General features: G+C 38.1%; 1 protein-coding gene across 1 annotated transcript; it reads left to right on the plus strand.

Moving 5' to 3' along the window:
* Nucleotides 1-23,655: 23,655 nt before the first annotated feature.
* Nucleotides 23,656-25,191, plus strand: LOC120009790 (protein TOC75-4, chloroplastic-like). Its single transcript, XM_038860493.1, has 3 exons — nt 23,656-23,847; nt 24,371-24,625; nt 24,786-25,191. The coding sequence occupies exons 1-3, from the start codon at nt 23,764-23,766 to the stop codon at nt 24,963-24,965; spliced, it is 519 nt and encodes a 172-aa protein (XP_038716421.1). The 5' UTR covers nt 23,656-23,763; the 3' UTR covers nt 24,966-25,191.
* The last annotated feature ends 2,402 nt before the right edge of the window (nt 25,192-27,593 follow it).

Here is a 27,593-nt window from a genome sequence, read left to right on the forward strand (position 1 = left end):
CACTTCCTCTTTCCTTTGTCCAAGAATCGTTGATAGGGTTGCGTCTATTAGATCCTTCGTTGTTTTTATTTAATTCAGTGTCTGAATATACTATGTTGAGCTCTTTGTCCAAAATAACCACAAATTCTTCCCCAATTTCCTGTCAAAAGTGACTTTACAAATGAGGGTTTTTCTAGTCAATCAGTCAACAAACCATATGAGTTATCAAAAATAATCCATAAGCTTATTCATATTTAGTTCACATATTGGATCCGTCAACCAAAATATGTGTTTTTAACTTTTAATCCATAACGTCCACAAGAATCGAACTTCATAAACGAGCCCAACACAAGAATTGGCCTCATCATAACCTAATGCTTCTTCTATCCAAACAAAGCTTTGTCATCATTATTTGTGTATAAATATTCTGAAAATTATAAATAAAAGAGATTATGTAATTTCTAGGAGTATTTCGATAAAAAGATTCACAGACAAGTGCAGCAATTTGAGGGATAAACCTAGGTGTAATATGATTGCAATTTTAGTGACTAAATTTATGTGTATTAATTTTTTTTGTATTATCTGTTGTGGTGTTATTTTGGTTAATATGTATTAAAATTTAACTACAATAAATTTATCTGCATTAATTATTTGTTGTGATTTTTTTTTAGAAAATTATTTGTTGTGATTTTGTTATTTGTCGCATCTTCCTCCTACGGTTTTTTCCTATTTCATAGTTACGAGGTTTGGCATAGTGACCATTGAAGCAACATAAAAGTCTTTGCTTCTCGTGATAGGAGAAATCGTCTCAACACCCATTCAAATAATCAAAACATATATATATATATATATATATATGCTAATATACATGCGACTTCTTCTCTTTTGCACATTGGTAGAGATTAGAGACATTGTTAGCATGGCCTTTCTTGATACTCATAAAGTGATTGCCAAAATTACTTTTTATCACCTTCTAAATCCAAAACCAGCATTAACTTTTAAATGAAATTTGTCTAATATTAGGACGTCTACAATTGGACGCATATATCATCTAATAGTATTTGTGTAGCCTTATTCTATATTAGGAGTAAAATCGCTTTGTGGATGAATCTATATTAGAGATCATGTCATTTGGTTCCAACAAATCCATGTAAAAATTTCCATTGCAGATGAACCAATCATGTTCAATGTCAAAACTTTAAAACAGTCAGGTATGGAAGGCATCAAGAATTGGGCCTCCACAGATAAACAAACTAAAACCCAGCAACAAACATTTTGACCAAATACAAAGTTTCAAGAAATGAAAAATATGCTTCTAGGACCTAGATTGACAGTAGTTAACAATGAAGATAAATTTCATAACTCAACTTATACAGAGCAATTCATAACAACTTATTATAGCTGCAGATTTAGACAAGAATCAACAGACAAGGATAGGAATTCAAAAATGGAGAATCATCCGGTGTATAGACACAGAAATTAATGAAAAGGTTCGTCAGACATCAGAAAAATAAGCCACTGGAATTGATCGGTTGATCTCTGTAGTAACCGAATTTCGTCCGATCCGAAAAAGAAAAAATAGGAAAAGAACACAAAAAATGCAAAAGCTCATTTCTTTGACCTATAAGCACATAGATATTCATAATCCCTTTCTTGGATCCTTAAATACTCAAATCTTGACCCAATAAGATCAAATCTTAGAAAATATCTAAAAATAAGAGAATTGTTTTAATCTTTTTATTGTTTTTGCTAGAAGAATGGAAAAGTAAAAAATAAGAAAGAAAAAGCCAAGAATAAAAAGAAGGAGACAAAGAGAGAAATGTGGCACAAATTGGGGAAAGAATAAAAAGAAAGAGACAAAGAGGGAAATGTGGCACAAATTAGGGAAAGAAAAAGAATAAAAAGAAAGAGACAAAGAGAGAAATGTGGCACAAATTGGGGAAAGAAAAAGAATAAAAAGAAGGAGACAAAGAGAGAAATGTGGCACAAATTGGGGAAAGAAAAAGAATAAGAAGAGGGGAGAAGAGACTTTGTGGGGGAGGAAACAAAACAAAAAAAAGAAGAGAGGAAGAGAGGAGGCGTGAGAGAAAAGAAGAAAGAAGGAGGCTTTGGCTTTTGGTGAAGCAAAACAAAAAAAGAAGAGAGGAAGAGAAGGAGAGAGGGGGAAAACCGATTCTTTGGATTTTTTTGGTAGAAGCTTCATACCCCTCATATCTTTTACTCAAGTATTGCTCTATTGACACTTTGATTCCAATGTTTGATTCATTTTTAGCATCCTCGGATGTTGACTAAGAATAGACATGGTGTTTCTTGCATTCACCTTGGACATATGTGATGCTTGTGAGTGTTTTCGATACTAATATGTTGAGCCCTTTCTCTTTGCATTTTTTTTCTTCTATTTCTTGTTGGAAAAAGCGGGAGAGACCATATTTGGATTTGATTTTCTTGGTTTGGATACGTGTGAATCTCATAATGTGGTATTGACTCGATTTAAATCTTGATTTACATTTGAGTATTCTATTTTTCCCTCTCTTTATGTTTGTTTTGTTGGACGAGGCTCGGGCTTGGATATTATTTGGACGAGTTGATGGAGGCTTGAGCAATTTCAAGATTTTGTTTGGTTTATTGCAATTTGTGTATATTTGGCCCCCCATATTGTGTAATTTATCTTATTCATGTCGACTTGTATAATTTCGACATTTATTATTTGTACAAGTGTGGATTATGAATATATAGGCTTAAAATTGAATATAGGTCATTTCAATTGAAGAAATCATAAGTTGATTTCCTTTATATGAATTATGGACCTTATTTGATTTCATTTATGAATTTGCCATAAGTTGGCAATAATAGGTTAAATTGATAGATGACACTTTTTCAAATAATCATTTGTACCATAAGTTGGTATTTAAAATTAAACCTACCAAAAGTTGGTAGGTCATTTAATCATTTATATCATAAGTTGGTATTTAAAATTAAACCTACCAAAAGTTGGTAGGTCATTTAATCATTTATACCGGTAGGTCATTTTATCATTTATGCCATAAGTTGGTATTTAAAATTAAACCTACCAAAAGTTGGTAGGTCATTTTATCATTTATGCCATAAGTTGGTATTTAAAATTAAACCTACCAAAAGTTGGTAGGTCATTTTATCATTTATGCCATAAGTTGGTATTTAAAATTAAACCTACCAAAAGTTGGTAGGGCATTTTATTAAATAAACCATAAGTTGGTATCTAAAATTAAACCTACCAAAAGTTGGTAGGACATTTTATCATTAACACCATAAGTTGGTGTTTAAAATTAAACCTACCAAAAGTTGGTAGGACATTTTATCATTTAACACCATAAGTTGGTGTTTAAAATTAAACATACCAAAAGTTGGTAGGACATTTTATCATTAACACCATAAGTTGGTGTTTAAAATTAAATCTACCAAAAGTTGGTAGTATGTCTCCAAATAAACACTATCATAAGTTGATAAGTGTGTTGAAAGTAATAATTCAAACTTTAACAATTACACCTTGCAAAGAGCAAGTTTCCATAAGATAGCCATTAGATTAATCCGGGTAACCGTTTTCAAACGGGAGTTGTGGGGTGCCTAACACCTTCCCCACACTCAATCGATCCCCGTACCCTTTTCTCTGGTTCGCAGGTCTTTTCGGTGTCCAATTGCACCTTAAATCAATTGGTGGCGACTCTAAACATTTTTCATCCTCAAACGCCGGTCCGCGTCGTGACCCCGGTTGCGACAACTGGCGACTCTGCTGGGGAAACCAGGTTTTTAAACCTAAGAGGGTCAAGCCCATATGATTAAATTGATTGGCTACGGTTACTTCTTTTTGTATGATTAATTGTTTGTTTCCTTTATATGTTAGAGATGTTGATTTATTTTGTTGTGGTAAAGTATTTGTCATCTCATACATTTACACTCACTGTAGCCTACCACCCGGGCTCCACCTTTAGTATTAGAGAGGGTTGACCACTATTCTCGTGAGATTCCGTCTCCGCATGGATAGTGGAAGATATCCTCACCGGATCGACTTCCCTTAAAAGTTAAGGGAGGAGCTTTTGTCCCAATAGTTGGGATTTTAAAAGCAACATGATCTGGGACCTCGCGGAGTAGTTAGATAAACTTACCCATGCACTTTATAATGCCCTAGATCCATGGCCGAAACCTCCAGAAATTTAGGTTACCCCATGTAATGGCATGTTTTATTTTTGTGTGATTTATTCATTTGCGGCTGATGTTTTGTTGTATACATTCTTAATTGGGATTTTAGTGCATCATTAATCATAGCTTTCAAGAAGCAACATTGTCACCCCTATCAGACTCGCCTACAATCAAGAATTATTGAGAATATGGAGCAGGAAATGGGTGACATAGTCAGAATCAGGATATAGCTGAAATCAAAGAACAAATGGTCTTATTGATGAAGAATATGGCGTTGCTGATGAAAGGAAAGGGAGTAGCTGAAAATTCTGAAATGCTAGAGATTCCTGAGAATCATCTGCACCAGGAAATACCAACTTACCCACCCGGGTTTACTCCTATTCGTAATCAGCCTTTGCCTGGTTTGCATCAACATCAGTATGTTTCCCAACAGGCAACCACTCAGAACCCGACATATATTCATCCAGTTGAGACCTATGTGCATGATAATCCCTTCCCAGTCGATGCTAGAGCAGTGAATGAGGGAGTTCAGAATGAAGAAAATAACTCAATAGTTTCCATTAAGAAGTTGGAAAAGAGATTAAGAGCCATGGAGGGTTTTAATGTTTCAGGGATGCTGAATCCGACCAATTTGTGCCTTGTGAAGAATCTGAATATTCCGCATGATTTTGTACTACCAAAATTCAGTGTGTTTGATGGCACTGGAGTTCCATTGGATCATTTAACGATGTATTATCGACGTATGCAGCCATATGCAAGCAATGAGTGTTTATGCATTATTTCCAAGATAGTCTGATTGGGGCAGCTCAAAGGTGGTTCAATACCCTTAATCCCTCATCAGTAGCTTCGTGGGAGGATTTGGCTGAAGTGTTTATGAAGCAATATAAGCACAATGAAGAGAAGATCCCTACCATTTATGATCTGCAGAATACAACAATGAAGAGTGGGGAAAGCTTCAGGGAGTTTGCTCATCGATGGAGGGATTTGGCAGCCCAGATAATTCCACCACTGTCAGAGAAGGATTTGTTGAATGCTTTTATTGATGCTCTCCAGGAACCTTATACTTCCAATTTGGCAGGAGGTGGCCACAATAACCTAGCTGATATGATACAGGTTGAACGATGTATGAAGAGAGGTACTCTGCATTATCCCACCCTTGATAAACCGGACTCAGCTAAAGGAAGTAAAGGCAAAAAGACTGAAGTGCATTCTGTAAATTTTGATCCCGCTGTTTATGGTGCGCTTACTTCAGACTATCGCCCTAGAAGCAATGCCCCAAGGATGTCAAACCCAGAAGTCTACTATAACCAACACCACATCCGAAATCCTTACCCACCCCGATTCAATGCACCGCTACCCAATCAGTACTCGCAAAACCCAAACACTTACCCAAACTTTCAGAACCCAAATACCTACCAAAACCCTCGTCCAAATTTCCAAAATCCAAGACCCAGAAGGCCGGTGGAGCGTTTTGACCCTATACCTATGACATATACGGAGTGTTTCACTAAGCTACAAGCCCAAGGGGCGGTAGTACCAATACCTGGAAGAGTTCACCAGCCTCCATATCCTACCTGGTATGATCCAAATTCTACATGTCTTTACCATGGGGGCGCACCCGGACATTCAACTGGAGCATGTTTGACTTTCAAGAGGTTAATTCAGGGGATGATTGAAACAAAATGGCTCAACTTAGATGCTGTGGACAAACCAAATGTTAACAACAATCCGCTGCCAAATCATGGAAATGAGGGTGTGAATTGTGTTGGTGAGTCTCGTGTTATCAAGAGATGGGTGTCAGAGATTACGATGCCATTGAGCCAGTTATTTGACATCTTAAAGGAGCAAGGGATGATTGAAATGATGAGTTCTTTCCGCCAAAGTAATCAACTTGACACAATTAAGACTTGCAAATTTCACAGTGGAATGGAAGGTCATACTATTGAAGAATGCAATGATTTTCGAGAGAACGTACAAGAGTTGATGGATTTGAGGAGAATTATTTTTGAAGAAGGAGAAAGTCGAGAGGGCCATATCAATGTCTTAGGGGGTTACTACCAAGAACCAAGACCGAATTGTGTGAAACCTTTTGTTCTACAATACTCTACAGAGGACAAGCCAATGACTGTGACTCCAAAAATAGATCCTTTGTACAAGAATGACAAGGCTGTGCCATGGAATTATGAAGCAGGAGCTAGTGGAAAGCAAGGAGAAGTGGTAGATAATATTTCTGGCGTCGGTGGAGTTACCCGGAGTGGAAGATGTTACACGAGAAATGAGACAGAAGGGAATCTAATGGTGGACCTTGAAGCAGAGCGTAAAAGGAAAGGGAAAGCAATACCTGAAGTTGAAAAGTCAGGTTTTATTCCAGAAGAAGGTCTTTTTGTACGCCCAGAAGAGAAAAAGAAAGTGGTAACTGACGTGGAAGTTCAGGAGTTCCTGAAAATTATTCGGCAGAGTGAGTACATGGTGGTGGATCAATTGAAGAAAACCCCTGCAAAAATTTCGATCTTGGAGTTGATAATGAGTTCTGAACCACATCGACAAGTCTTGATGAGAATGTTAAATCAGGCATATGTATCAGACAAGATTCCTACAGACTCTTTCAATGGCATTGTAGGAAATGTGTTGGCCTCCCATTTGCTGTCCTTTACTGAAGATGATATTCCGCCTGAAGGGATGGGGCACAACAAAGCTTTGCATATTTCAGCCATGTGCCGTGGAAAGGAATTAGCAAGTATCCTGGTGGACAATGGGTCATCCCTCAATATTTTACCAAAGGAGACTTTTGAGAAGCTACCAATTGACAGATCTTATCTAAGACAAGTACCAATGGTAGTGAGAGCATTCGACGGAACACGTAGAGAGATTATGGGAGAAATTGAAATACCTTTACAGGTTGCAAGTGTAACGTTCAATGTGCCTTTGTGGTAATGGATATCTCACCAACCTATAGTTGCCTGTTGGGACGCCCTTGGATTCACACTGCGGGAGCTGTTCCATCATCGTTGCACCAAATGCTCAAATTTGTTTATGATGGAAGGGTTTACATAGTAAAGGGTCAGTCAGAATGGATGGTTGCCAGCTTGTCTAACAGTTCTCCTATTGATGCTCCGACAGAGGGGATTCAGAGTTCATTCCAATCTTTTGAAATTGCTAGTGCTAGCTACGGGAAGGAAGGACTTTCTCCCCTAAAGCCACAAATATCAAAGGTTACGAAGAATGTAACAAAATTTATGTTGAAAAAGGGGTTTCGCCCAGGAGAAGGACTCGGTAAGAATCGACAGGGAATTAAGAAGCCAGTAGAAATGGTGAAACATCCAGAACGTTGGGGTTTGGGTTATAAGCCAACTAGGGTTGACAGAAATCGTGTGCAAGCAGAAAAACAGGCGAAGAGGCTTGCCCGTCTGGAAGGAAAGGAATTGGAAGTTGAAAAGAAACCGATTCCCTGGCTTTATGACAGTTTTGTGTATGGAGGGAGGCAAAACAAGATAAGTTTGACTGACACTGGGGCAGTTTTTGGAAAACTGTCATTTCAAAACTCGACTGGTGTAACTAGGGCGATTTTGGCAAATATATGTGATCAGTTTGAAAAATTCCAAGTTGCTGTGGTGGAAGGGGAACAGAGTTCAGCTGCTAGACCTTGCTTTGTCATCTCGCGTCCTTCAAATTTCAAACTTAGCAACTGGACCAGTTTGGAGCTCCCAGTATCTCTCAAGAACCTGCAAGAGTAATCCCGAGTGCACTACCATCGTGGGCCTAGCTCACGGCTTTCGTTTGGGTCTTTTGTAATGAGCATGCTTTACTTTGCTTTCAATAGATTTTATAGTATGGCGATTGCATGTTCTATCTTTGTTCACATTTCCTTTTTCCATGAAATGAAAATCTCTTGATAGTCATCCATATTCATGTTTCTTCATTTCCATTCAAGTGTTATTCTCCATTCTCAAAACCACTTTCATTCATTTCTTTAACAGGATTGAAAATGATGATAATAAAGAGGACGAACTTAATGACCCAGATTTTGATGCACCCATTAGCAATGTTGAATCTGACTATGAAATAGACGAAGAAATTGAGATTTTTCCTGAGATATTAAGACAAGTCAATCAAGAAGAGAAAATAATACAGCCGCATCAAGAGTTAACTGAAGTCGTGAATTTGGGAACTGAAACGGAGAAAAAGGAAGTCAAGGTAGGAGCTGCCTTTGAAGGAGAAAGCAAAAAGAAGTTGATAGATTTATTGCATAGTTACCAGGATGTCTTTGCATGGTCTTATCAGGACATGCCGGGTCTTGATACAAACATTGTTGTTCATAAGTTGCCATTAATTCCAGAATGTACCCCTGTGAAACAAAAATTGAGGAGAATGAAAGTAGACATGTTGTTGAAGATAAGAGATGAAGTGAAGAAGCAGTTTGATGCTGGTTTCTTGGCAGTGGCTCGATATCCAAAATGGGTGGCGAATATTGTACCTGTCCCCAAAAAAGATGGCAAAGTTCGAATGTGTGTCGACTATAGAGACCTTAATCGCGCAAGCCCGAAGGATAACTTCCCTCTTCCTCACATTGATGTTTTAGTGGATAATACAGCCAGACATTCTACCTTCTCTTTCATGGATGGATTTTCGGGTTACAATCAGATCAAGATGGCACCAGAAGATCGCGAGAAAACAACTTTTATTACTCTATGGGGAACTTTCTGTTATAAAGTCATGCCTTTTGGTTTGAAGAATGCCGGTGCCACTTATCAAAGGGCCATGGTCACTTTGTTTCATGATATGATGCATAAAGAAGTTGAAGTATATGTCGATGATATGATAGCAAAATCCAAAGAAGGTGAAGATCATATTGTGAATCTCCAGAAGTTGTTTGATCGATTAAGGAAGCATCAATTAAAGTTGAATCCAGCTAAGTGCACATTTGGGGCAACCTCGGGGAAGTTGTTAGGTTTCATTGTAAGCAGGAAAGGAATCGAAGTAGATCCTGATAAAGTGAAGGCGATCTTGGAGATGTCACCCCCTCGGACAGAAAAGGAGGTTAGGGGTTTCTTGGGAAGATTGAATTACATTGCCAGATTCATTTCACAGTTGACGGCTACTTGTGAACATATCTTTAAATTGTTGCGTAAAAGTAACTCTACTGAGTGGAATAAAGATTGTCAGGTAGCCTTCGAAAAGATCAAGCAATACTTGAAAAGTCCTCCAGTGTTGATGCCTCCTGTGGCTGGCAGGCCGCTTATTCTCTATTTGACTGTCTCAGATAGTTCGATGGGATGTGTGCTCGGACAACATGACTCATCAGGAAGGATAGAGCATGCCATTTATTACTTAAGCAAAAAGTTTACCAGTTGTGAAGCAAATTATTCGATGTTAGAGAAGACTTGTTGCTCGTTGGTTTGGGCTGCGCATCGACTTAGACAATACATGCTTTATCACACTACATGGTTGATTTCCAGGATGGATCCTATCAAGTACATTTTTGAGAAACCTTCTCTTTCAGGGAGGATAGCTAAATGGCAAATGTTATTATCAGAATATGATATTTTATATGTCACACAGAAGGCAACCAAGGGGAGTGCAATAGCAGATTATTTGGCAGAGGGAGCGATTGATGATACTCAAACTATGGATTTGAAATTTCCAGATATTGATGTCATGACTGTGTCGATAGAAGAAGAGAATCAAAAGAATTTGGCAAAATGGACTATGTTGTTTGATGGCGCTTCTAATATTATAGGATGCGGAATTGGTGCAGTGTTAATATCACCTGAAGAGAAGGTTATACCGTTTACAGCTAAGTTGTATTTCGAATGTACCAACAATGTGGCTGAGTATGAAGCATGTACGATGGGAATTCAAGCTGCCATTGATATGGGGATTAGGAGGCTACAGGTTTATGGTGATTCACAGTTGGTGATTAGGCAATTGAATGACGAATGGGAAACCAAAGATGACAAGCTTATTCCATACTACCAGCATATCAAAAAATTAATCAAGTTTTTTGATTGGGTGGAGCTGGATTATATCCCAAGGGGAGAAAATCAAATAGCAGATGCTCTGGCAACTCTGGCAGCAATGTTTGATGTAGACCCAAAAGGGGAAGTGCAGGTGATTAAAATCGAGAAACGAGAAGTTCGAGGTTACTGTTTAAATTTGGAGGGAGAGCCTGATGGTAAACCGTGGTATCATGATATTCAACAGTACATTGAGAAGAAGGAATATCCATCAGGAGCATCAGAAAATGATAAGCGTACCATCAGGAGATTGGCGGGATCTTTCTTCTTGAGTGGAAATGTTCTTTATAAAAGGAATGATGGGATAGTTTTCTTACGATGTGTTGATATTGCTGAGGCTAAGCAAATCATGGAGGAAATTCATGAAGGGATATGTGGGACTCATTCTAGTGGATATGCAATGGCAAGGAAGATTATACGTGCAGGGTATTATTGGTTAACCATGGAGAGGGATTGTATAAGTTATGCAAATAGATGCCACAAGTGTCAGATTAATGCAGACAGGACACATGTTCCCGTTAATCCATTACATGTGTTGACGTCACCATGGCCTTTCTCTATGTGGGGATTAGATGTCATCGGTTCAATTGAGCCAAAGGCTTCTAATGGGCATCGTTTCATTTTGGTTGCCATTGATTATTTTACCAAATGGGTGGAGGCTGCTTCATATTCTAATGTGACGAGTAGCGTGGTTGTTCGGTTTTTGAGGAAAGAGATTGTTTGTCGATATGGAGTCCCGGAAAGAATTATTACTGATAATGGCACGAATTTCAATAGCAAAATGGTGAAAGGTTTTTGTGACCAGTTCAAAATTCGTCATCATAATTCGACGCCATACCGACCAAAGATGAATGGGGCTGTTGAGGCGGCGAATAAGAATATCAAGAAGATCATCAGGAAGATGACAGAGAATTACAAAGATTGGCATGAGAAGCTCCCTTTTGCTCTATATGGTTATCGGACATCAATACGCACATCTACCGGGGAGACTCCTTTCTCTTTGGTGTATGGTATGGAAGCAGTTTTGCCTATCGAAGTGGAGATTCCATCCCTTCGAGTAGTTCTGGAGGCAGGTTTGGAAGAATCAGAATGGACTCGAACGAGATATGAGCAGTTGAATTTGATAGAAGAACGAAGATTAAGAGCAATTTGCAAAGGGCAATTGTATCAAAGAAGATTGATGAAAGCACATAATAAGAAAGTTCGACCTCGCAGCTTCAGGGGGGGAGAGTTAGTGTTGAAGATGATTTTGCCACCTCAAAAGGATCACCGAGGGAAGTGGACACCGAATTATGAGGGACCATATGTGGTGAAAAAAGCTTTTGAAGGAGGAGCATTAATATTGACAAGAATGGATGGAGAAGAATTGCCTAATCCGGTGAATGCAGACGCCATCAAAAAGTATTACCCCTAGCAAAAAAAAAAAAAAAAAAACTCGCTAGATTGAAAACCCGAAAGGGCGATCTAGGCAAAAATTAGAGTAAAAAGCTCGCTAGATTGAAAACCCGAAAGGGCAGTCTAGGCAAAAATTAGAGCAATAAAAATCCCGCTGGAGTGAAAATCCCCCGTGGGCGCTTCAGGCAAAAATTAGGGAAAAAAGAAAAGTCTCTACTATAGTGAAAACCCTTCATGGGAGCTTCAAATAATATTGAGATCAGAAGGGTGTGGTGAAAGCAACTAAGGGGAATGAGGCAGAGGCCTTTCGAGGATTTGAGATGAATATAAGGAAATACAATGAATGACAGATGGCGAGGCTGTACACAGGTGAATTGGCTATGTTCAGGGGTATGCATGATGAGGCTGCGAAGGAGACGAGTGATATGGAAGTAGTCAGATTCAATAATTGCAAAATGGGGGCACACAAAACTGGGGCAGTTTTGTGCGGAATCGGAATTATTTCATTCATATCTTGCAAAGATTTCTGCTATTTCCTTTGTTTCTAACCTTCTGGAATCATATACGTACCTCGTCAGTTTCTCTTGTTATCTATCCATTTTAATAAAATGCTCTGAGGTCATTCATTTCTGAGTTCCTAATTCATTGATTGTTTTCATCAAAATTTTGATTGCTTGCGCAAAATTCTCATATAGTACAAGCATCGCCATGCTATTGAATTTATTTGAAATTGAGTAAAGTAATAAAAGAATTATGACAAGTGCATTAGGATATTGTTCTTCACAGGGACTTGAAAGATTTTGGTGTTCTTGGCTATGACGGAGCTAAAGGAAATTAAATGACGCTAAAAGGCATGGGGGAGTCGGAGAGATTGTGGTGTTCTTAACTCTAGGAGGGCTAAAAGAAATTAAATGGCGTTAAAAGGCATTAGTGGAGGCCAGGGAGATTTTGTTTAGCATTAAAGATACGTCGGATTTGATGGAAATCAGATGTAAACAGTAAATCGATGGGAAGATCAGACAAAAGAGAATGAAAGATACAAGAATAAGGGTAACATGGCAGATTGAAGATAGGATGGAATCAAAAGATGCAGTCTTCTCATGAGGGATAATGGCAGGATGATAGGGGTGATGGTGCTGACGACAATTAACCGAAGTCGAATTTTCAAAATGAAAAAATAAAATACAATTTCTCTTCATACATTCATACACTCATGGATATTTTCTTGCATAAAGTTCACACAAACATTTGGCCAAGCCGGGAATGGCCTCGTGATCCCGTGCCCTTTATTTTTCTGCACCAACATTTGGCCAAGCCGGGAATGGCCTCGTGATCCCGTGCCCTTTATTTTTCTACTACCAATATTTGGCCAAGCCGGGAATGGCCTCGTGATCCCGTGCCCTTTATTTTTCTGCACCAACATTTGGCCAAGCCGGGAATGGCCTCGTGATCCCGTGCCCCTTTATTTTCTTGCACAAACAGTTGGCCAAGCCGGGAATGGCCTTGTGATCCCGTGCCCCTTTATTTTCTTGCACAAACAGTTGGCCAAGCCGGGAATGGCCTTGTGATCCCGTGCCCCTTTATTTTCTTGAACAAACATTTGGCCAAACCAGGAATGGCCATAGTGATCCCGTGTATTTCAATTCTCGTACGAAACTCGGTTGACTACGCCTTTGTTTGCCTTTTATTTCATAAAGGACATACAAAGGGGGGCAGCTGTAGTAACCGAATTTCGTCCGATCCGAAAAAGAAAAAATAGGAAAAGAACACAAAAAATGCAAAAGCTCATTTCTTTGACCTATAAGCACATAGATATTCATAATCCCTTTCTTGGATCCTTAAATACTCAAATCTTGACCCAATAAGATCAAATCTTAGAAAATATCTAAAAATAAGAGAATTGTTTTAATCTTTTTATTGTTTTTGCTAGAAGAATGGAAAAGTAAAAAATAAGAAAGAAAAAGCCAAGAATAAAAAGAAGGAGACAAAGAGAGAAATGTGGCACAAATTGGGGAAAGAATAAAAAGAAAGAGACAAAGAGGGAAATGTGGCACAAATTAGGGAAAGAAAAAGAATAAAAAGAAAGAGACAAAGAGAGAAATGTGGCACAAATTGGGGAAAGAAAAAGAATAAAAAGAAGGAGACAAAGAGAGAAATGTGGCACAAATTGGGGAAAGAAAAAGAATAAGAAGAGGGGAGAAGAGACTTTGTGGGGGAGGAAACAAAACAAAAAAAAGAAGAGAGGAAGAGAGGAGGCGTGAGAGAAAAGAAGAAAGAAGGAGGCTTTGGCTTTTGGTGAAGCAAAACAAAAAAAGAAGAGAGGAAGAGAAGGAGAGAGGGGGAAAACCGATTCTTTGGATTTTTTTGGTAGAAGCTTCATACCCCTCATATCTTTTACTCAAGTATTGCTCTATTGACACTTTGATTCCAATGTTTGATTCATTTTTAGCATCCTCGGATGTTGACTAAGAATAGACATGGTGTTTCTTGCATTCACCTTGGACATATGTGATGCTTGTGAGTGTTTTCGATACTAATATGTTGAGCCCTTTCTCTTTGCATTTTTTTTCTTCTATTTCTTGTTGGAAAAAGCGGGAGAGACCATATTTGGATTTGATTTTCTTGGTTTGGATACGTGTGAATCTCATAATGTGGTATTGACTCGATTTAAATCTTGATTTACATTTGAGTATTCTATTTTTCCCTCTCTTTATGTTTGTTTTGTTGGACGAGGCTCGGGCTTGGATATTATTTGGACGAGTTGATGGAGGCTTGAGCAATTTCAAGATTTTGTTTGGTTTATTGCAATTTGTGTATATTTGGCCCCCCATATTGTGTAATTTATCTTATTCATGTCGACTTGTATAATTTCGACATTTATTATTTGTACAAGTGTGGATTATGAATATATAGGCTTAAAATTGAATATAGGTCATTTCAATTGAAGAAATCATAAGTTGATTTCCTTTATATGAATTATGGACCTTATTTGATTTCATTTATGAATTTGCCATAAGTTGGCAATAATAGGTTAAATTGATAGATGACACTTTTTCAAATAATCATTTGTACCATAAGTTGGTATTTAAAATTAAACCTACCAAAAGTTGGTAGGTCATTTAATCATTTATATCATAAGTTGGTATTTAAAATTAAACCTACCAAAAGTTGGTAGGTCATTTAATCATTTATACCGGTAGGTCATTTTATCATTTATGCCATAAGTTGGTATTTAAAATTAAACCTACCAAAAGTTGGTAGGTCATTTTATCATTTATGCCATAAGTTGGTATTTAAAATTAAACCTACCAAAAGTTGGTAGGTCATTTTATCATTTATGCCATAAGTTGGTATTTAAAATTAAACCTACCAAAAGTTGGTAGGGCATTTTATTAAATAAACCATAAGTTGGTATCTAAAATTAAACCTACCAAAAGTTGGTAGGACATTTTATCATTAACACCATAAGTTGGTGTTTAAAATTAAACCTACCAAAAGTTGGTAGGACATTTTATCATTTAACACCATAAGTTGGTGTTTAAAATTAAACATACCAAAAGTTGGTAGGACATTTTATCATTAACACCATAAGTTGGTGTTTAAAATTAAATCTACCAAAAGTTGGTAGTATGTCTCCAAATAAACACTATCATAAGTTGATAAGTGTGTTGAAAGTAATAATTCAAACTTTAACAATTACACCTTGCAAAGAGCAAGTTTCCATAAGATAGCCATTAGATTAATCCGGGTAACCGTTTTCAAACGGGAGTTGTGGGGTGCCTAACACCTTCCCCACACTCAATCGATCCCCGTACCCTTTTCTCTGGTTCGCAGGTCTTTTCGGTGTCCAATTGCACCTTAAATCAATTGGTGGCGACTCTAAACATTTTTCATCCTCAAACGCCGGTCCGCGTCGTGACCCCGGTTGCGACAACTGGCGACTCTGCTGGGGAAACCAGGTTTTTAAACCTAAGAGGGTCAAGCCCATATGATTAAATTGATTGGCTACGGTTACTTCTTTTTGTATGATTAATTGTTTGTTTCCTTTATATGTTAGAGATGTTGATTTATTTTGTTGTGGTAAAGTATTTGTCATCTCATACATTTACACTCACTGTAGCCTACCACCCGGGCTCCACCTTTAGTATTAGAGAGGGTTGACCACTATTCTCGTGAGATTCCGTCTCCGCATGGATAGTGGAAGATATCCTCACCGGATCGACTTCCCTTAAAAGTTAAGGGAGGAGCTTTTGTCCCAATAGTTGGGATTTTAAAAGCAACATGATCTGGGACCTCGCGGAGTAGTTAGATAAACTTACCCATGCACTTTATAATGCCCTAGATCCATGGCCGAAACCTCCAGAAATTTAGGTTACCCCATGTAATGGCATGTTTTATTTTTGTGTGATTTATTCATTTGCGGCTGATGTTTTGTTGTATACATTCTTAATTGGGATTTTAGTGCATCATTAATCATAGCTTTCAAGAAGCAACATTGTCACCCCTATCAGACTCGCCTACAATCAAGAATTATTGAGAATATGGAGCAGGAAATGGGTGACATAGTCAGAATCAGGATATAGCTGAAATCAAAGAACAAATGGTCTTATTGATGAAGAATATGGCGTTGCTGATGAAAGGAAAGGGAGTAGCTGAAAATTCTGAAATGCTAGAGATTCCTGAGAATCATCTGCACCAGGAAATACCAACTTACCCACCCGGGTTTACTCCTATTCGTAATCAGCCTTTGCCTGGTTTGCATCAACATCAGTATGTTTCCCAACAGGCAACCACTCAGAACCCGACATATATTCATCCAGTTGAGACCTATGTGCATGATAATCCCTTCCCAGTCGATGCTAGAGCAGTGAATGAGGGAGTTCAGAATGAAGAAAATAACTCAATAGTTTCCATTAAGAAGTTGGAAAAGAGATTAAGAGCCATGGAGGGTTTTAATGTTTCAGGGATGCTGAATCCGACCAATTTGTGCCTTGTGAAGAATCTGAATATTCCGCATGATTTTGTACTACCAAAATTCAGTGTGTTTGATGGCACTGGAGTTCCATTGGATCATTTAACGATGTATTATCGACGTATGCAGCCATATGCAAGCAATGAGTGTTTATGCATTATTTCCAAGATAGTCTGATTGGGGCAGCTCAAAGGTGGTTCAATACCCTTAATCCCTCATCAGTAGCTTCGTGGGAGGATTTGGCTGAAGTGTTTATGAAGCAATATAAGCACAATGAAGAGAAGATCCCTACCATTTATGATCTGCAGAATACAACAATGAAGAGTGGGGAAAGCTTCAGGGAGTTTGCTCATCGATGGAGGGATTTGGCAGCCCAGATAATTCCACCACTGTCAGAGAAGGATTTGTTGAATGCTTTTATTGATGCTCTCCAGGAACCTTATACTTCCAATTTGGCAGGAGGTGGCCACAATAACCTAGCTGATATGATACAGGTTGAACGATGTATGAAGAGAGGTACTCTGCATTATCCCACCCTTGATAAACCGGACTCAGCTAAAGGAAGTAAAGGCAAAAAGACTGAAGTGCATTCTGTAAATTTTGATCCCGCTGTTTATGGTGCGCTTACTTCAGACTATCGCCCTAGAAGCAATGCCCCAAGGATGTCAAACCCAGAAGTCTACTATAACCAACACCACATCCGAAATCCTTACCCACCCCGATTCAATGCACCGCTACCCAATCAGTACTCGCAAAACCCAAACACTTACCCAAACTTTCAGAACCCAAATACCTACCAAAACCCTCGTCCAAATTTCCAAAATCCAAGACCCAGAAGGCCGGTGGAGCGTTTTGACCCTATACCTATGACATATACGGAGTGTTTCACTAAGCTACAAGCCCAAGGGGCGGTAGTACCAATACCTGGAAGAGTTCACCAGCCTCCATATCCTACCTGGTATGATCCAAATTCTACATGTCTTTACCATGGGGGCGCACCCGGACATTCAACTGGAGCATGTTTGACTTTCAAGAGGTTAATTCAGGGGATGATTGAAACAAAATGGCTCAACTTAGATGCTGTGGACAAACCAAATGTTAACAACAATCCGCTGCCAAATCATGGAAATGAGGGTGTGAATTGTGTTGGTGAGTCTCGTGTTATCAAGAGATGGGTGTCAGAGATTACGATGCCATTGAGCCAGTTATTTGACATCTTAAAGGAGCAAGGGATGATTGAAATGATGAGTTCTTTCCGCCAAAGTAATCAACTTGACACAATTAAGACTTGCAAATTTCACAGTGGAATGGAAGGTCATACTATTGAAGAATGCAATGATTTTCGAGAGAACGTACAAGAGTTGATGGATTTGAGGAGAATTATTTTTGAAGAAGGAGAAAGTCGAGAGGGCCATATCAATGTCTTAGGGGGTTACTACCAAGAACCAAGACCGAATTGTGTGAAACCTTTTGTTCTACAATACTCTACAGAGGACAAGCCAATGACTGTGACTCCAAAAATAGATCCTTTGTACAAGAATGACAAGGCTGTGCCATGGAATTATGAAGCAGGAGCTAGTGGAAAGCAAGGAGAAGTGGTAGATAATATTTCTGGCGTCGGTGGAGTTACCCGGAGTGGAAGATGTTACACGAGAAATGAGACAGAAGGGAATCTAATGGTGGACCTTGAAGCAGAGCGTAAAAGGAAAGGGAAAGCAATACCTGAAGTTGAAAAGTCAGGTTTTATTCCAGAAGAAGGTCTTTTTGTACGCCCAGAAGAGAAAAAGAAAGTGGTAACTGACGTGGAAGTTCAGGAGTTCCTGAAAATTATTCGGCAGAGTGAGTACATGGTGGTGGATCAATTGAAGAAAACCCCTGCAAAAATTTCGATCTTGGAGTTGATAATGAGTTCTGAACCACATCGACAAGTCTTGATGAGAATGTTAAATCAGGCATATGTATCAGACAAGATTCCTACAGACTCTTTCAATGGCATTGTAGGAAATGTGTTGGCCTCCCATTTGCTGTCCTTTACTGAAGATGATATTCCGCCTGAAGGGATGGGGCACAACAAAGCTTTGCATATTTCAGCCATGTGCCGTGGAAAGGAATTAGCAAGTATCCTGGTGGACAATGGGTCATCCCTCAATATTTTACCAAAGGAGACTTTTGAGAAGCTACCAATTGACAGATCTTATCTAAGACAAGTACCAATGGTAGTGAGAGCATTCGACGGAACACGTAGAGAGATTATGGGAGAAATTGAAATACCTTTACAGGTTGCAAGTGTAACGTTCAATGTGCCTTTGTGGTAATGGATATCTCACCAACCTATAGTTGCCTGTTGGGACGCCCTTGGATTCACACTGCGGGAGCTGTTCCATCATCGTTGCACCAAATGCTCAAATTTGTTTATGATGGAAGGGTTTACATAGTAAAGGGTCAGTCAGAATGGATGGTTGCCAGCTTGTCTAACAGTTCTCCTATTGATGCTCCGACAGAGGGGATTCAGAGTTCATTCCAATCTTTTGAAATTGCTAGTGCTAGCTACGGGAAGGAAGGACTTTCTCCCCTAAAGCCACAAATATCAAAGGTTACGAAGAATGTAACAAAATTTATGTTGAAAAAGGGGTTTCGCCCAGGAGAAGGACTCGGTAAGAATCGACAGGGAATTAAGAAGCCAGTAGAAATGGTGAAACATCCAGAACGTTGGGGTTTGGGTTATAAGCCAACTAGGGTTGACAGAAATCGTGTGCAAGCAGAAAAACAGGCGAAGAGGCTTGCCCGTCTGGAAGGAAAGGAATTGGAAGTTGAAAAGAAACCGATTCCCTGGCTTTATGACAGTTTTGTGTATGGAGGGAGGCAAAACAAGATAAGTTTGACTGACACTGGGGCAGTTTTTGGAAAACTGTCATTTCAAAACTCGACTGGTGTAACTAGGGCGATTTTGGCAAATATATGTGATCAGTTTGAAAAATTCCAAGTTGCTGTGGTGGAAGGGGAACAGAGTTCAGCTGCTAGACCTTGCTTTGTCATCTCGCGTCCTTCAAATTTCAAACTTAGCAACTGGACCAGTTTGGAGCTCCCAGTATCTCTCAAGAACCTGCAAGAGTAATCCCGAGTGCACTACCATCGTGGGCCTAGCTCACGGCTTTCGTTTGGGTCTTTTGTAATGAGCATGCTTTACTTTGCTTTCAATAGATTTTATAGTATGGCGATTGCATGTTCTATCTTTGTTCACATTTCCTTTTTCCATGAAATGAAAATCTCTTGATAGTCATCCATATTCATGTTTCTTCATTTCCATTCAAGTGTTATTCTCCATTCTCAAAACCACTTTCATTCATTTCTTTAACAGGATTGAAAATGATGATAATAAAGAGGACGAACTTAATGACCCAGATTTTGATGCACCCATTAGCAATGTTGAATCTGACTATGAAATAGACGAAGAAATTGAGATTTTTCCTGAGATATTAAGACAAGTCAATCAAGAAGAGAAAATAATACAGCCGCATCAAGAGTTAACTGAAGTCGTGAATTTGGGAACTGAAACGGAGAAAAAGGAAGTCAAGGTAGGAGCTGCCTTTGAAGGAGAAAGCAAAAAGAAGTTGATAGATTTATTGCATAGTTACCAGGATGTCTTTGCATGGTCTTATCAGGACATGCCGGGTCTTGATACAAACATTGTTGTTCATAAGTTGCCATTAATTCCAGAATGTACCCCTGTGAAACAAAAATTGAGGAGAATGAAAGTAGACATGTTGTTGAAGATAAGAGATGAAGTGAAGAAGCAGTTTGATGCTGGTTTCTTGGCAGTGGCTCGATATCCAAAATGGGTGGCGAATATTGTACCTGTCCCCAAAAAAGATGGCAAAGTTCGAATGTGTGTCGACTATAGAGACCTTAATCGCGCAAGCCCGAAGGATAACTTCCCTCTTCCTCACATTGATGTTTTAGTGGATAATACAGCCAGACATTCTACCTTCTCTTTCATGGATGGATTTTCGGGTTACAATCAGATCAAGATGGCACCAGAAGATCGCGAGAAAACAACTTTTATTACTCTATGGGGAACTTTCTGTTATAAAGTCATGCCTTTTGGTTTGAAGAATGCCGGTGCCACTTATCAAAGGGCCATGGTCACTTTGTTTCATGATATGATGCATAAAGAAGTTGAAGTATATGTCGATGATATGATAGCAAAATCCAAAGAAGGTGAAGATCATATTGTGAATCTCCAGAAGTTGTTTGATCGATTAAGGAAGCATCAATTAAAGTTGAATCCAGCTAAGTGCACATTTGGGGCAACCTCGGGGAAGTTGTTAGGTTTCATTGTAAGCAGGAAAGGAATCGAAGTAGATCCTGATAAAGTGAAGGCGATCTTGGAGATGTCACCCCCTCGGACAGAAAAGGAGGTTAGGGGTTTCTTGGGAAGATTGAATTACATTGCCAGATTCATTTCACAGTTGACGGCTACTTGTGAACATATCTTTAAATTGTTGCGTAAAAGTAACTCTACTGAGTGGAATAAAGATTGTCAGGTAGCCTTCGAAAAGATCAAGCAATACTTGAAAAGTCCTCCAGTGTTGATGCCTCCTGTGGCTGGCAGGCCGCTTATTCTCTATTTGACTGTCTCAGATAGTTCGATGGGATGTGTGCTCGGACAACATGACTCATCAGGAAGGATAGAGCATGCCATTTATTACTTAAGCAAAAAGTTTACCAGTTGTGAAGCAAATTATTCGATGTTAGAGAAGACTTGTTGCTCGTTGGTTTGGGCTGCGCATCGACTTAGACTTGTTGCTATGCCTTTTGTGGTTAACATCGCCACATGCGGTAATTCTCCTTCTCAATTTCATTTACGCTCGTAAAAGAAGTTTAAAATTATTATTCTAATATTGTATTTTTATTTGTAGGAATTCCAAGTGCTTGCGAGTGACCATTCTCCGAGAATCACACAAAGTGATTGGACATGTTTAATTCTATGAATGTGTATCTAATGAGTTGAAGCTAGACTTCTTTTTGTATAACTCTTATCGGTGTAAGCGGATCAAGTTCAGTCTCTAACTTTACGGGAGAATATGGATGTTTGTGAACATTTGCGAACTAAATTAACTAACGTATACGTTTAATTCTATGAATGTGTATCTAATGAGTTGAAGCTAGACTTCTTTTTGTATAACTCTTATCGGTGTAAGCGGATCAAGTTCAGTCTCTAACTTTACGGGAGAATATGGATGTTTGTGAACATTTGCGAACTAAATTAACTAACGTATATACTACTGCCAAGTAGTCTCAAAAAAGAATGTTTTTGCAATCCTAGGAAACAGGCCTTATATACGTCTCTGGACTGGCCCTGCTCACAAGCCCAATAGTGTGGCCTAGCCCGTTTCCAGGAGTCGAGCTTTACTCAGGACCTATAGAATTGTTGTCCGTTCGGCATGGCATGTGTAGTTTCACTATTTTCTAAGTTGAAAAATAATAATTTTTATTTACATGGCACTTAAAACGTGAAGGAACATGAATTTTGTATGGTGACATTGGCTGTATATAAAAACAAAGGTTATTGATACAACTTCAAGAAATATAGATCTATAGATCTGCTCATAATTAAATATAATACTTTGCAAAATATTCCCACTATGATCACTTCAACTACAAACTAAAAAGCTACGAAAAATTTCAATAGAGATTTGTGATTAATCAAAAGCATTGGCACAGTAGAGATGGTACAAGTAGTGCACCAATTTTTGCACTTTGCGTGCACCTTGGCCCAGTACGAAGTATGGGTTACGGCCGAAAATGACATTGGCCCAATTGTTCGTTGATCCACAGAGTGCCATTCTTCTAGTCCTTGTATACATACTTCTCTGGACTGGCCGTGATTTCTTTCTGTTGGGCTTTACTAACAAGCCCAATAGTTGTGGGCCAAGCTCATTTAGGCATCAAGATTTGTTCAGGACTTGTAGGTGTGGGCCTGATGGGCTAGACCAAACTTCATCTTTTAGTTGACTTCAAATAATATATATATACTCTCCCTCTTAAACTTTGTTTTTCGAATTTTGAAATATTTATATCCTTTATAACAAATTACTCAATATGAAGTATGAGAATTATTATTGTTCAATTTAAATTATTTTTTTCCTCTAACTAGTGACAAAATATAGGTTATTCCTTTGTTTTATATTACATTGTATTAAGCGTAAGCGGAAAGTTCTAAAAAAACCTCTTGTCTACTGTGATTTTCTTGGATTTTCAGCTAGCATTTGCAGACTAGAGAATTATGATGTTGAGTAATTTGTTATAAAAGGATATACTTAGTCATAACTTCAATAACAAAGTTTAAGAGAGAATATTTAAATATTTGAAGACAACCAAAAGATGAAATCTGATCTAGTCCATGAGGCCCACAGCTACAGGTGCTGAGCAAAGTTTGATGCCTACAAAAGGGCTTGGCCCAAGACATTGGGCTTGTGAACAGAGCCCAACTAGAGTAATCCATTTTGGTGGATTCACGTGACGTTTTGCATCACCTGATATAGAAACAATAACTGCATTAATTTTGCATAATAACGATTTCATGATTTGTAGGCTGTAGCATGTCCTCCCTTCAGCTTTGTCATGACAAGGCAGGACCAAATATTTGTGTTATTTTTTTATGGATCACCAAACCCTTCGGCAAACATGCTCAACCCATTCTTCATACTGGGCTAAGTAGACCCGTAAGAATGGTACTAAGTCGCCCAACAAGCTTTTCACATTCTTCTGGGACAAACACAGTTCCATCTTCTGAACAGTAGCCCAGAATTAGGAGTGTAATGATGGGCCTGATTTTTTCAGGCGTAAGTTGAGACTCGAGAGCTAGAAGCAGAAGGAAGTTATTTTTTTTTTTTTTTTTTGATAAGCACAAGGGAGTTGATGAATACTGATGAAGATCAAGGCCGGAGACTCAAGAATGCTTATAATCGAGCCCGTCGTCGTAAGATTACAAAGGGCCAAGCACCTGCCGGCCTGGGTGATGTTCAGTCCAATAACGAAGAGGGCGTAGATTTGCTTGGAGAGTAAGAAAAGTCAAAGTCTTATAGGAATATAATTAGTAGGACGAATAGGAATAACTCGTGATGAAAGCAGTATATCTCTCCAAATGGTCAAAGAGTATTGCCAAGTGGTGGGATTAGTGCAGATAGACCTCCAACAACCCTCAGTGGTACTGGAATTGATCATATGACATTTTTACAAGCAAACATCACACATGACAATACTAAGTTTGTAAATGGAGCTGTAGTTGGCGAAAGGAATGTGTTCCAGGTTAGCCATGATACTTTTTATTTGAGTTTGTATTTGACGACATGATTTGGATGACACAGTTAACCGCGCTTCTGTTGATCATGCGAATAATGATGGAAAGGAGAAGAGAACTTCTTTGAAAAACCGTCTGGAAGTAATTACAAGTCTATTTCTTTTGTTACTCAAATAAGAAAAAAGGAAATCAGGACTTGATGTTGCCTAGATTAAAATGGTTTCATCATTAGACATGAAAAAATTAAAACGAATTAGTACATGGCAAGTATATTCACGATTGCTTATCAAATAAAAGAAAAAGGTATATTTATGGTTGTCTAGTCGACAACTGCCTTTGAAAGTGAAAAAAATGATATTTGTACGAGAATTCACTAAATGTAGGTGCTTCATTTATCAAAAATTCCCAGTTCACGTATTGTTGTAAAATGCTTACCTGATATTTTCTTTTCTTTTTGTCCCTTTAAGAAGAAGATACTAAAGTCTCCTTCCATTTTGTGCAATACTCTGGCTAATGTACATTGAATTGCAGGTTGACCAAGGTCTTGGCATTGGTACTAAGTTCCCGTTCTTTAACAGACACCAGTTAACACTGACCAGATTTTTCCAATTGATGCAAGTGGAGAAAGGTGCTGGTAAACCACAACCACCTGTGTTAGTTGTTCATGGCCGCTATGGAGGTTGTGTGGGAGACCTTTCAAGTTATGATGCTTCCACCCTTGGGGGACCTTATTCTGTGAGGGGTTACAGTATGGGCGAGCTAGGTGCCTCAAGAAATATCATTGAGGTAAGATTTACTTCGGTGAACTGACTTTGAATAGGTGTTTCTGTACCATATCAAGATTCAATTTTTTTATGAAATAAGATTTGTTGTTATGTGTGTATATTGTCTATGGAATGTTAAGGCTGATATCTTCTTATTCGATTTTCCTCCTGTTATGTTGAAGCTTGGAGCTGAGATACGGATACCTGTGAGGAATACTCATGTATATGCATTTGTAGAACATGGAAATGATCTAGGAACTTCTAAGGACGTTGAAGGGAATCCAACGGAGGTCTACGGGCGAATGGGTCATGGTTCATCATATGGTTTTGGTGCCAAGCTTGGCCTAGTGCGAGCAGAGTAGGTCGTTACTCATAACACTGGGGCTCATGCAATTTGCCTCTGTTTTAAAGAGAGATTTTAGTGTGAAATTTGGTAGATACGTTTGCTTAGCACATTTTTGGCACTAGGATTTCTCTTTATGAAGATCATTGTGTAAATGATCAGAACTAATACACTTGAGGGGCGGCATTCTCAGTCCTAGAAATTCCTTGATAGGGGAAAATGATGACAAAATGTCTTTGATACCATCTTCCGCTTGTACTCTTTATTCTGCTTGTACTCTTTTATTTTTTTGGCCAAGTTGTGTTATAATTTCTCCACATTCCACAGACTATCAAATTTAAATTCAGGAAAATATGATTTACAAGTTGCACCCATTTTTACTGACACAATTGGTTGTTTTCAGTGAAAAATTATAATTGTTTACATCACCATCATTGATTCATTGCACAAATTATGACTGCATTTTACCAAAATCTCTGAGTGTAAACTGGACATACTTGAGATACAAGTAGACAATTCCTTCGCCAAATGGTTTCAAGATGGAGATGTTTATGTGACCATCATCAAACCACAGATGTCAAAACAGAGCCATCAAGGAGATTTCTGGCAAAAAGGACTTCTTTCAACTTCACCAATGTTGGATGGATCAACATGACACTGGAACCTCTTACAAACCGAGTTCCTTTTTCAATTGAGCAAGAGTAGCTTCTATATCATCAAGGTTTTCCTCAATGCTGCTCCCCTTGCCAGCTTTATCTTGAGAGTCACTTCCTCTTTCCTTTGTCCAAGAATCGTTGATAGGGTTGCGTCTATTAGATCCTTCGTTGTTTTTATTTAATTCAGTGTCTGAATATACTATGTTGAGCTCTTTGTCCAAAATAACCACAAATTCTTCCCCAATTTCCTGTCAAAAGTGACTTTACAAATGAGGGTTTTTCTAGTCAATCAGTCAACAAACCATATGAGTTATCAAAAATAATCCATAAGCTTATTCATATTTAGTTCACATATTGGATCCGTCAACCAAAATATGTGTTTTTAACTTTTAATCCATAACGTCCACAAGAATCGAACTTCATAAACGAGCCCAACACAAGAATTGGCCTCATCATAACCTAATGCTTCTTCTATCCAAACAAAGCTTTGTCATCATTATTTGTGTATAAATATTCTGAAAATTATAAATAAAAGAGATTATGTAATTTCTAGGAGTATTTCGATAAAAAGATTCACAGACAAGTGCAGCAATTTGAGGGATAAACCTAGGTGTAATATGATTGCAATTTTAGTGACTAAATTTATGTGTATTAATTTTTTTTGTATTATCTGTTGTGGTGTTATTTTGGTTAATATGTATTAAAATTTAACTACAATAAATTTATCTGCATTAATTATTTGTTGTGATTTTTTTTTAGAAAATTATTTGTTGTGATTTTGTTATTTGTCGCATCTTCCTCCTACGGTTTTTTCCTATTTCATAGTTACGAGGTTTGGCATAGTGACCATTGAAGCAACATAAAAGTCTTTGCTTCTCGTGATAGGAGAAATCGTCTCAACACCCATTCAAATAATCAAAACATATATATATATATATATATATATGCTAATATACATGCGACTTCTTCTCTTTTGCACATTGGTAGAGATTAGAGACATTGTTAGCATGGCCTTTCTTGATACTCATAAAGTGATTGCCAAAATTACTTTTTATCACCTTCTAAATCCAAAACCAGCATTAACTTTTAAATGAAATTTGTCTAATATTAGGACGTCTACAATTGGACGCATATATCATCTAATAGTATTTGTGTAGCCTTATTCTATATTAGGAGTAAAATCGCTTTGTGGATGAATCTATATTAGAGATCATGTCATTTGGTTCCAACAAATCCATGTAAAAATTTCCATTGCAGATGAACCAATCATGTTCAATGTCAAAACTTTAAAACAGTCAGGTATGGAAGGCATCAAGAATTGGGCCTCCACAGATAAACAAACTAAAACCCAGCAACAAACATTTTGACCAAATACAAAGTTTCAAGAAATGAAAAATATGCTTCTAGGACCTAGATTGACAGTAGTTAACAATGAAGATAAATTTCATAACTCAACTTATACAGAGCAATTCATAACAACTTATTATAGCTGCAGATTTAGACAAGAATCAACAGACAAGGATAGGAATTCAAAAATGGAGAATCATCCGGTGTATAGACACAGAAATTAATGAAAAGGTTCGTCAGACATCAGAAAAATAAGCCACTGGAATTGATCGGTTGATCTCCAGAAGTGAATTCCATGGTAGATAAATCCATTTTCAACATGGAAAAAAAATAAATAATAATTGTAACAAAGAATTCGTAAACCCTTACCCTACAAAACTAAAACAAATACCAAAAACATAGAGATTAAAGAGAGAAGTGGAGACAACAAAACAAATCTATTCAAAACACAAATCATAAAAAAAAATAAAAAGCAAACCAAGATGAGAGAATTACAGGAGTCGATTCCAAGATTTGATTGCCGAGAGTCCCAATTTGATATGATCACCGAATTAGGAAATAACATCCTAACAGGCACCAACTCTCTCCTAAAACTCAAACTGTTTCCTATCGGCCCAGAAATCCGTTGTTGTAGACTTCTTTGA

This window comes from Tripterygium wilfordii, chromosome 11 (assembly GCF_013401445.1).
Source record: "Tripterygium wilfordii isolate XIE 37 chromosome 11, ASM1340144v1, whole genome shotgun sequence".
Taxonomy (NCBI): Eukaryota; Viridiplantae; Streptophyta; class Magnoliopsida; order Celastrales; family Celastraceae; genus Tripterygium; species Tripterygium wilfordii.